The 11,902-nt window shown below is 34.6% G+C and overlaps 1 protein-coding gene across 10 annotated transcripts in view; it reads left to right on the plus strand.

Annotated features, from left to right (window-relative positions):
* RBM39 (RNA binding motif protein 39) overlaps window positions 1-9,348 on the plus strand; it is a 28,539-nt gene extending 19,191 nt beyond the window's left edge. For 9 of the 10 annotated variants that reach the window (XM_049869043.1, XM_049869037.1, XM_049869038.1 and 6 more), the window contains 7 exons: window positions 334-538; window positions 933-1,010; window positions 4,588-4,638; window positions 7,139-7,220; window positions 7,802-7,907; window positions 8,415-8,493; window positions 8,584-9,348. In XM_049869043.1, the coding sequence (XP_049725000.1) occupies window positions 334-538; window positions 933-1,010; window positions 4,588-4,638; window positions 7,139-7,220; window positions 7,802-7,907; window positions 8,415-8,493; window positions 8,584-8,684 (702 nt within the window). In that variant the 3' untranslated portion in view covers window positions 8,685-9,348. The remainder of the gene's footprint in view (window positions 1-333; window positions 539-932; window positions 1,011-4,587; window positions 4,639-7,138; window positions 7,221-7,801; window positions 7,908-8,414; window positions 8,494-8,583) is intronic. The other variant, XM_049869042.1, reaches the window with a different exon arrangement.
* The last annotated feature ends 2,554 nt before the right edge of the window (window positions 9,349-11,902 follow it).

Consider the following 11,902-nt stretch of genomic DNA (forward strand, 5'->3'; position numbering starts at 1 on the left):
CCCAGCACATTAAAAAATATATTGATACTTGAAGTAGTAGTTTTTGCATTTTGTTGGTGTACATTCCAAAAAATGAAGATAAGTTATTATTTGGTTATCTTCTACGATTTAATTCCCCTCATCAACAAATCTATATTTTGTGATATGATCGTGTAGGTTATGTTACTTATAGTTTGAAATTTGACATGTATTGGGAACAAAATTTTTGCTTTGCTGTCCACCCAGTAGTAATTATTAAATATAGCAGACTTAACAAATAAATGTTTTTCTTACCTTACATAGATACGTAAACTAATACACCTTACTTTCCTTCCTCCTGTCTGACTTAAATAGTTTTCTGATTCAGAATGTGCCAAAAAGGCATTGGAACAGCTTAATGGATTTGAACTAGCTGGAAGGCCAATGAAAGTTGGTCATGTTACTGAACGCACTGATGCTTCCAGTGCTAGTTCATTTTTGGACAGTGATGAACTGGAAAGGACTGGAATTGACTTGGGAACAACTGGTCGTCTCCAATTGATGGCAAGACTTGCAGAGGGTAAGTTTTGCCAGGTGTTGTGAATGATTTATTACGGATTTGGTTGGTGATGAGGAAGAATGCAACTGTGCAAACTAGGGAATGAAAAAAGGTTTTTCCTTATCTTGGGCAGCATGTATTATTTTCATAGACAACGTTGCTTTGCTTAAAGTTGTAATATCTATTTTCCGGTGATGTGTTTTAAGTACCACAGATTAACCGACACTTCTTTTTGCTTTCTATAATGTTTAGGTCCCTGTTTTTAAGAATAAACTTACTTCCACTTTTTACCCGCTGCCCCCCCGTCTCCCTGTAGTTTTATTTGTAGTAAGATGACCTAGGTATTAAGCACCCAGAAAACTTAATTTTTCTGCTCTTAACATAGTTAAGAACTTAGACATTTTATCTTTTACAGGTACAGGTTTGCAGATTCCGCCAGCAGCACAACAGGCTCTGCAAATGAGTGGTTCTTTGGCCTTTGGTGCTGTGGCAGGTAGGAATTGAATCTTTTCTAATTCGAAATCATTGTTTTTCATCTAATTCGAAAATTTGCCAAATTTTTGCTTTTGAAAGGACTTACTGAGAATTCAATTCATCAAGTACTTTTAGCCTGTAAATTTCTAGAGTTTGGGTAAGGTAGGGGAGATATAAAAAAGGGTTAACCACTAATTGTAATAAACTGTCAGGGTAATTGAAGTTGACATAAATCTAGAGCTCTTTAAATATACCACTTTTGAGGACCAGGACTAGATAATACTTAAAGGCGAATATGGTTCCAAAGTAAAAATGTTTCTTTGTAAGGTTTATTCTCTGCACAAGTGCAGAGAAAACTGCTTTGCTAAATAGCACATAGGAGTTTTTAATTAAAGGAATGAACTCCCTGGAGAGCAGGAAGAGGAGAATTGAAATAGTTTATTAAAATTATGTGACAGGGGGCTCAGTTTATAAAACAGATTATCTCCCCATCTCTTATGGCTTAAATAAATTACATGCATTTTAATTTTAGAAACCTTGACATTAACCCAAATTTAGGAGATAGGAAAGGATTTTAATTTTGGTTTTAGAAAACCTTAGAGGAACCATGTGTCTGTCTTTTGGAACTTGGGTTGCAGGAGATATTTATTGTAAGAAAGTATGGCAATTTCTAATACAATTTGGTCCTTTTTTTTTTTGAGATGCTATAACAGAAATTATAAAATACTTAAGCCCATGGTGATTGCTGTACAGTGTCTGAACATACAAAAAGGTCCACGTGCTTATTTCATGATTTCCTTTTAAATAAACTCATTGTCTTAAGAAAGTTAAGTTACCTACTAAAGGAGAAGATCATTTCTAATTTTAAATTATACATTATTATTAAGAGGGATGGGGCATTCAGTGCTCAGTGAGTATCCCAAAGTGTATAAGTACCTGTAGAAAACCTGCCTTTGGTTTGTTACGCATACCATCAAATTATATCATTTATCTTGAAGTCTTATATCTAGATATTTTCTAGAATTTTTGGCAAAGCTATCCTGATATATCCTTATGAAAAGAAAAATAACCATAAAGGCATTTCTATATTTGAAAAAAAAAAAACAGACCTATAGCCGTCAAGTCAATTCCAACTTGTAGAGACACCGTAGGACAGAGTAGAACTGCCCCGTAGGGTTTCTGAGGAGCCGCCTGGGAGATGTGAACTGCGGACCTTTTGGTTAGCAGCAGCTAGCCAAATCATTGTGCCACCAGAGCTCCACATATTTAACAAAACACTCTGCTTTAAATTTTTTTCTTTTTGGAGCTCCCAAGTGTCTCTAAATTATCCCTTTAATAGCTTATTTATTTTGCCTTCTGAAACTAGATATTAGATATTTAATTTCTTTAAAGTGATCAGATAGTCTTAAGAATGCTACTTGCTATAATTGAAGACCTTAAAGGAAATTCATCACTTCCAGAAATATACTTTATTTTTATGGTTTGAAAGTTATTCTTTCACCTGAAAACTATCTCCCTGTATTGCTTCCCATTGTTTAGGTCATTCTTTGAATAATTGAGAAAATGCTTGATTAGTAGTCATATTCCAGGTATTGCTCTAGGGGCTGTTGGAATGATTTGGTCCCTGCCTTCAGGCAATTGACACAGTGATGTATAAGCATCATTTCTAAACAGTGTGTCCTACTCTGGACGCTGTAGCAAATATGTTGATTTGTTCTTCATCAACATTATTTCCCATTAATTGAAGATTTTTGAGTCTTAAATGCTGGTGCTACAGTCGGCCATTTCTTCTATGATGTATGACTCCTCACCTCCCTGGGCATTGTGTAGTTTAATTACGTTGAGTTTGACTGGTTCTGATTAACTGAAATCTCAAGATCCATATTGATTGCTGAATGTAGCCATGACTCTTTAGTGTTTATGTACTTGTTACAAAGCTTGTTTAGAATGTTTATTACAATGATTTTCAAAATTCTGCTTCTTAGACTTCTCATAAATTGCTACTGTGTTAGTGGTAAACACTTAGCTTTTTAGCTGAAAATTTATACAAATGAATGTTCATTTCCATTTTCTCCAGATGGTTAACATTAAAACCGTACACATGTTCCTTTTTGAAATAAATTGCTGAGTTATGTGTGCGAGGCCCTGTCCCCTAAATACATTAAAGCTCTCGTTTTATTGAATGCATCCACATTTTTTATCCTGTTAGCCCGTTCTGAGAGAAACTATGGTTGGAGTCCTTATCTTTATGAAACTCATGCTTTATTTCCTTGTTTGTGACAAACATCCTAAATCAGTCATTTTTGAATATGGATAGGGATTGATGGATCTTTAAAATGCCATGGTTTTCTGATACCTATACATTTTTTCCCGTTTTAGGAGAAAAAAAAAAAGACAAATTGTGTTATAATTTAACGTTTCTTGACAGTGGTCCTATGGTCCTATCTTCAAGTTCCTTCAGTATACATCAGTTACATTTCTTCAGCTCCCTGAGATGCCAATTTTGAGCACGTAGGACCCAGGTATTCTTATATCACAATATAACTTGGGCTGCAGATCCTTTAAGATTTTTTGCCCATTTTTGTGATCATTTTGTTACCTCAGGAAGAAACCCAAATGGTAATAAAGTGTTGGCAGTTGAATCGCATTTTAAAGAATATTAGCTGTTGAACCTAATTTGTTAGTTGTGCATTTTTGAAACTTTTAGACATCTACTTAGAGCATTTTGACATAAATACATGGTTATTTTCTTGACTATTCAGAGTTGGCTATTGCTTCTTCTTAACAGCACTGTTAATGATGCCTTATAATGTAGAAATTTTAATGATAGTATGAGAAAATATATTGATAAAAATTCTTGTTCTATTTTAATACTAGATGCTTATATTTTTCTTGGACTTTATATATTATATACAGAGAACATCCCCATGGACTTTATTTGCCTCTAAATTTCCAGACTAGGCTAGGGAATCATAATGTTACCATCTTCTGGGTTAGATATGACAAATTAAAATTTTAAGGCACTTAAAAAATACATATATATACACAAATGTGCGTGCGCGCACACATACACACACGGTTGGTGTTTCTCGTATTTGGAAGACTTACTACTTGGTAGACATGACAGTGTTCACAGCTGTTTGATGTATACTGTTACAGTACTTAACAATTTGAATATAAACTTAAAAAGCATTTTTATGTTTATTGCCATTGATGGAAAAATAAATAGTTGCATTTCCCAAGTACTTGGAATTGAATTCTCAAGGTCAGGGTTTTTTGTGCTTTTTCTGACCGGTGTGATCCCCTTTCCCCATTTCCCATTATGCCCAACTGAAAAGTAGTGTAGTAGGATAACCCTTGAGATGTGGAGGACCAGGAGCTATAGGAAGGACAGGCATAAGAAAGTTTCCTAGGGTAAGAGGATTAAAAAAAGGCCCCAAAGCCTTCTCAATGAGGAATGGGGAAGGTGGTTTTGCTGCCAGGTTTTACTAAGTTCCTTTTGATAAACCCTGCTACTGTAGTCCTCTTTTATTAATGCTTTCCTGACATTTACCCTGTTAGTTGAGGCTCTTCATTGTTCCTGCACTGAGCTGTAGAATTCTCTTTTGTTATAGATTTGCAAACAAGACTTTCCCAGCAGACTGAAGGTGAGTTGAACTGTTTATCCTTTTTTATTTGCCTTTGAAGTAGACTTAAAGTAGCAAGATATAGTTGTTTATTTTTATTATAGTTTTTATTTTGGACCAAATTTGGGCATATTGGCTTACATTATACAGTGTATATACATAGTAAGATTTTTTGTAAATTCTATTTCGAAAGGGCTAATACAAGTCAAATGAAAATTACGTAGGCAAAACAAACGGAAATTTCCATGCTTTTTTTTTTTTTGCTTTAGTTTGCTTAGAATTATTTTCAATCTTGTACTTGTTTCATATTTATCTGTATGTTCATATTACTATGTTTTATATAAAAATCAGAAGATGAAATATTTTAGTAGATGTCAGTGAGTATTGAACTTACTGCGAGATGAGGAATCGTGGTCTATAACTGACTTTTTTTGTTATGAAGTGGTCCTCTGGCTCCAGTGATTTGTATAAGTAGAACTAAGCAGTGAGGGGGATTGTCCAGTCCTAAAGTGCATGCATATTTTAAACATTGAAATAATTTATAAAGTAGGCTATAATTTTTTGCTTTTAATACCAGGTAAATGTCTGCCACTTGACAAGAGGTTCTTCCTCTTGAGCAAATTTGGTGTCCATATTTTAGAGATACAATTGTATATATATATAAAGTCTATTGTGGTAGTTGATAGGAAGTACCTACACATATTTGTATTTTTCTAGCAAATGAGATTACTGTACTCACTGCTGTTTTTGATAAGAAAGTAGAAAAAGATTTTTCCTGTTAGATGATGAACTCATTGTGTATTACCATGATTTAGGTTGAGCCCAAATATTTTTGTTGTACATTTCTTTAAATTTTCAGCATTAGTAATTCATAATCGTTGTACATTTGAAAAACTGAAAAATTTAAGTCCTTCCCAGTTGTTTTGTTATGATCTTCTAGTGTTTTTTACAGCGTACTTCTATTTGATAAGTCACAGAATAGTATTCCTTGTTTTGTAATCGTAATGCATGCACTGTTGCATCTTTAACTTTCCCCATGATATCATCCATTTCAGCATTTTTGTGTTAATTTAAAATTAAGCTGCATGAAAGAAAAAAAGGCTAATTGAAGGAAAATACAAAGACACTAAAGGAACTTGTAATTCTATCAGAAACAAGCATTCTGTTACGCTGTATTTCATGCACAAGTCTAATTCTTATTCAGTGGAAGACTTCCACTTACGGATACTTCCTCATATGATCATTCATTTTAATTACCATAATATCTAATGCACTGTTTTATCCTTAGCCATGTTGTGTATTGGAATGAAATTTGGTCATATAATATGATTACGGTGAGTTTTGTATCAGCTACTGGTAATGTTTTTATAATTCATATAAAAGCAATGGAGCAACTATCTTGGAAAATGTTATACCTTAAAACTTAAACTACTGTTTTCTGTATTTTGTTGCTCCTAAATATTAATATGTCCAGTAGTTCTTTTGAATTTTCACAGTGATTTTATTGATAATATACTACTACTTTCAGTGTTTCTTATATTGCACTAAAATGGACCTAATCCTTCTTAAAATTTTGATTTCATGTTTTTCTAGGATATTGACTCTTACATGCTTGAATGATTTTTATGCATCTTACTTTAATAACTTAATCATTTTAAATATAAGTAATTATAAAAGATTTTAAAATAGGCTCCGGTATATTCCTGGGCAGAAACATAAGTGCAAAAGTATATAGACTTAAGTGACATTTTTAAAGGATTGTGTATCTCCCATCCCCACTGTTACTAAGGTGTAAACTCCAGCAGTACTACAGAATCAGTCTACCATTTTATTCTTTGCCATTCTGGATTGATTTGTTTTCATACTTAATATAATCAAATGGATTCAGATCACCATCTGTCAAATTTAATTTCCTTTCTAAATAAAATCGAAAATAAAGTCAAACCCATTGCTGTTGAGTCAGTTCCAACTTGTAACAGGGCAGAGTAGAACTGCCCACAGGGTTTCCAAAGAGTGCTTGGTGGATTTGAATTGTTGAACTTTGGTTAGCAGCTGTAGCACTCATCTACTGCGCCACCAGGGTTTCCCTTCTAAATAAAGAACTCCCAAATTTCTTAACCATTGACCTTTTACAATAATAGCTTGCCTCTGGTTTTTTTTTTTTTTTTTTACCCCCCTTCAAGGGCAGGGGGATAATTTTAATTGTTGCAAAATCATACATAACAAATTCACCAATTCATCTTTTTTCACGTGTGCAATTTAGTGATATCAGTTGCATTATTCCTGTGGTACAACCCTCAATGATAATCGTTGCCAAATTTTAGGTTGCCTCAGTTTTCTGGCAACTACAGTGGGGTACTATAATGTACTTTGATAAGCATTATTAAATGAGAAAAATTGGTGAAACAACCCTAGTTTCACACTTGCGGTAGGTTTAGTGCTTTGTTTTGTTTTATTTATCAGGGATACTCTGTTGTATTTTCTATGAAAGTAATTTCTTTTTTTTGTTTGTTTTTTTTAGCTTCAGCTTTAGCTGCAGCTGCCTCTGTTCAACCACTTGCAACACAGTGTTTCCAACTCTCAAACATGTTTAACCCTCAAACGTAAGTAACAGTCTTTGGTAAAACTCAAAAAAGTATATCATGAAAGCTGAAATAGTCATCTTTTCTAAGTTAACTAGATAATTCCCAATATATCATAATTAAGACAGTGCAGCAGTTTTAGTCCTTTTAGTGTAAACTTTATGTACATTGCTAATTATTTTTGGTTACATTTGTAGGGTTGGAGTTGAATTAAAAGCTATTCAGATTTTGTGTTCTCTTTATTCCTAAGTAGTTTTTCATGATACTTCCATCATCAGTTTATCGTCTCACCAGTTCTTGTCTTTGCAATATTGAACTCTTGTCAGTGTAATAGTGGAAAAGTATTTTAAATTTTTCTTTATTGATGAGCGCATGGTGTGAATTAGGAATAATTTTTTCCCAGTGCCCAGCCAATGATTAGAATACCATTTAGTAATCCAAAATCTTCTCATTGGTTTTATATTAGTTTATGGTTTACCATACATGGAGCCTTGGGATTCATCATTCTGAGTGGATAAGTTTGAGTGAAGTAGATGTTTGGTGGGATGGTTTTGTCTGTTAATACATTTGAATGTTTAATAGGGTTCAATACTTTCTTACAGAGAAGAAGAAGTTGGATGGGATACAGAAATTAAGGATGATGTGATTGAAGAATGTAATAAACATGGAGGAGTTATTCATATTTATGTTGACAAAAATTCAGCTCAGGTATTTTCTCTTTTTTAATGAACAAAGATAGGATGATGTTATGCTTTTTTATGTCTTAATAATCTTAACATGTATTTATAGTACGTTATGACCACTGTCTTTCGTCAAGAGTTTTTTCCTGAAAGAACATTTAACATAGTTGTTAAATAAATCCCCCTAAATAAAGATAGTTTCAGAATGATTTAAGTTTTTACCAGATTATCCTGTAGCCATTGCTGGTAACGTTCAAAGCTTGCCATAAAATCCTGGTGTCTTAATTTACTGTTTGGATGCTTCCAAAGTAAAGAGAACAGCTATTCTGGAAAAGACTTTTGGAATATAAATCATCTTTTCAGTAAAAAATTAGGTGTATTTATCAGCCTGTAAAACACGTATGTTAATTATTTTGTGGCGATACAGCACTGTGTTTTTCTAGAGAACTCTTGATGAGTAAACTTATATCCTAATCCATCTTGTAGCTACATAGCAATGTCCTTAACCTCTTTTTTTTTCTGTTTTGAATTTTAGGGCAATGTATATGTGAAGTGCCCGTCAATTGCTGCAGCTATTGCTGCTGTCAATGCGTTGCATGGCAGGTGGTTTGCTGGTGAGTTTGGTCTTTTTATCTGAGTAATTGTTAATAAGAGTCTAAAATTAAGTGAAGACACTAATCCACTACATGTGTTTCTTTCAACAGGTAAAATGATAACAGCAGCATATGTACCTCTTCCAACTTACCACAACCTCTTTCCTGATTCTATGACAGCAACACAACTACTGGTTCCAAGTAGACGATGAAGGAAAATATAGTCCCTTATGTACATAGCTTTTTTTCTTTCTTGAGAATTCACCTTGAGTTATCTTTTATTTAGATAAAAATAAAGAGGCAAGGGTCTACTGTCATTTGTATACAATTCCTGTTACTTTGAAAAAATAAAAATGTTAACAGGAATGCAGTGTGCTCATTCTCCCTAACTAGTAAATCCCACTGTATACAAAGCTGTTTTCTTGTTCTGCCTTTTAAATGTACATTTACAAGAATTACATTATGGGTCTGTAGGAATTAATAGCTTTAGGAGAACAAATTTGCTTTCTGTAAAAAGGCAGACAGGGATGTAATGTTTTTAATGTTTCAGAAGCCTAACTTTTTACACAGCAGTTACATTTCACTAATGTTGGTATTTGGCTAATGGATTAGCAAGATAAGTTTTCTGGAATACCTATCTAGTGTATGAAAATTGAAGACAGCTAAAGGGCTGTTTAACATCTCATCTTGCGTTCTGATCAATTGGCAAGAAAGGGAGATTTTCAAAATATTTCTTGATGGTAACTTTTCAATTAATGTATCTGTAAAAGTTTTTTTTTTTTTTTTGTAAATACTGTGTGTTCTGGTGTGTCTAAGACTCCAAACAAAATGATCCCTGCATTTCCTCAAATGTTCAGTGACAGTCTGGTGAGCAAAGCAGTCCGAGCAGGAAACAGGAAATGCAGAAATAGGTTTTGTCTGGTTGCATATAATCTTTGCTCTTTTTAAGCTCTGTGAGCTCTGAAATATATTTTTGGGTTACTTCAGTGTGTTTGACAAGACAGCTTGATATTTCTATCAAAACAATGACTTTCATATTGCAACAATCTTTGTAAGAACCACTCAAATAAAATTCTCTTAAAAAGGCATAAGAAATCTCATTTTTCAAATGTTTTCAAAGTCAAAGAAACTTGAGAATAGAATATTAGTTTCTCTGACTTTCAGTAATCATTTGGTACTTGCCTCTTCAGGAAAACAATAGTGTACAGAGAGGCTAGTCTGGAAGACTCTTAACCTCAAGCTGTCCCTATGCACTCAACTTTGCAATTTTTCAGAAACTCGTTCAGATTTTCATGTAATTCAGTGAGATTTAGGCTACAGTCTTTCAACTTTCCTTTTAGAACTGGAGTTTGGGTATCGCTATAGCCTAACACGTTACTTATTTAGGGTAATGTAGGAAAACTGAAGAGTTTAACAAAAAAAAACACACATTTATTTAGGCCTTAAACCTGGGCATTGTCTCCTGTGTGCTATGGGCATCTTCGTTAAAAAAAAAAAAACTGAACAAAAGTTCAAACTATTTCCCAGATTGATTTAGCTGCATATTAAAAAAAAAAAACTATAATCTACTACAGGAGATTTTGAGCTTCAACGTTTGGACAGCCAGCCTTCACCTTTTATACTCTGGTGAACTCTGCTTCACTTTTAGTGTCTCGGTTAAACCTTTCAGTAGCCACTTCTAATGGAATAATGGTTCTAGTACTGATTTCCTCACCTGCTTATTTCTGTTTTAACTACTGTTCCTCATCTGCTAATTCTGTTTTAACTACTGATTTTGATACCAAAGAGGTTTATTTAGGTGTCATTTGTGACTTTTAATCAACTTTGGGGACAAAACTTCTGCAAACTCTATCAGTGAATAATTCCTCCCTTAATTGCCTCAATTCTTTAATTTGAAGAAAATCTTCAAGGTTCAAATTAACTTTATTTTTCAACTCTGGGCAGCAGTCTTGGCAGAGACTTGTATTCTGTAAATGTTTCATTTTTTCCCTAAAGTACCTCCTGGTGGCCTCACATTTAAGAAAATTTTTTTTATTGAACCAAATCCTATCAGGTTGTCTTAATTTCTTCCCATGGAACTGGGCCAGTAAACATGGACTTCAGTAGGTAGGTATTACACAAACACAAACTGCTTAATCTGTTAAGGGTAGCCAAAATTTCCCCACCACACAGAAAGAAAGGTTTATGTTCAAAGGAAATGTTAGAATTTAGTGACTTGAATAGTGTAACGCTCAGTTGCCATCCTGAGTGAAGTCCTTACGCCAGCTCCTGAGATCATGCTTAAGAGGCAATGCAGGTCAGAGCAAAAGCACCCATGGGCCCTTGTTTAGCCTGAGCAGGTGACAGGTACTTGCCTCTTTGCCACAACCTATTGTGTATCAAGTCAATTAATAGAACGGGGGGGTGGTGGGTGGGGGGTGGTTTCAGGTTATATGGTTAACGGTTCATGCTTTTTGCTTGTTAGAAAATTATCTAGAATTTATCCAGTTGAGCAACTGTGAAAGTGATATGAATTTGTTGGCATTTTGGATAATTCTTTTTCTTAAAACGATAAACAGCATTGGAGAAAAAATGGGGGTTACATATTTTGTAGTGTGTGACCTTGAGGAAATGTTGACTTAACTCAGAAACTGTTTTTCACCTTTAAAATGGCCTGAATAGCACCAACCTTGTTTTGTATGCCAAGTCCTATTGACCCTGTATGACAGTAGAACTAGCCCATAGGATTTCCTAGGCTGTAATCTTTATGGGAGCAGATGGCTATGTCTTTTCTCCTGTATATGCACCGGGTAGATTAGAACCACAGACCTTTAGGTTAACTTGCCAGCAGCTGAACGCTGTTGGCACCACCTGAGCTCCTTAGCACCAACCTTTTAAGGGTTTAATTGACTAGTATACTAGAATCTATAGAAGGTTCCTAGGTGGCACTAATAGTTTGCCCTTGACTACTCATCTAAAGACTGGAACTTGGAGCCCCCTCAGCACTTACTGCAGAAGGCCTGGCATTACAATTACAGCTATGCAGCAGTTCTACACTGTAACATACCTGGAGGCACCATGAATCAATAGATTTGACATCAACTAACAATCTACAAAGTACCAGACACACAAAAACCAATTTTGGTTTAACAGCCAGGTTTGTGAAACAGACACTGACCATACCCATTTGTTTGTGTTGTTCTCTGGACTCAAGGTGACTTCATGTAAACAGAACAAAACATTGCCTGGTCCCATGCCATTTTCACAATCGGTATGCTCGAATCTGCTGTTGTGGCCACTGTATTTTGACTGCCTTCCAACCTAGGGATTCATCTCCTAGCACATCATGGGACAATATTCTCCCGACTCATTTGCCCACCTCTTTTTAGTCTGGCCAAGCTAGGTAACAGGCTGAGAATGAAAAGAAAATGATGCTTCTAACACACACTGA

The sequence above is a fragment of the Elephas maximus genome, chromosome 25 (genome assembly GCF_024166365.1).
Source record: "Elephas maximus indicus isolate mEleMax1 chromosome 25, mEleMax1 primary haplotype, whole genome shotgun sequence".
Taxonomy (NCBI): domain Eukaryota; kingdom Metazoa; phylum Chordata; class Mammalia; order Proboscidea; family Elephantidae; genus Elephas; species Elephas maximus.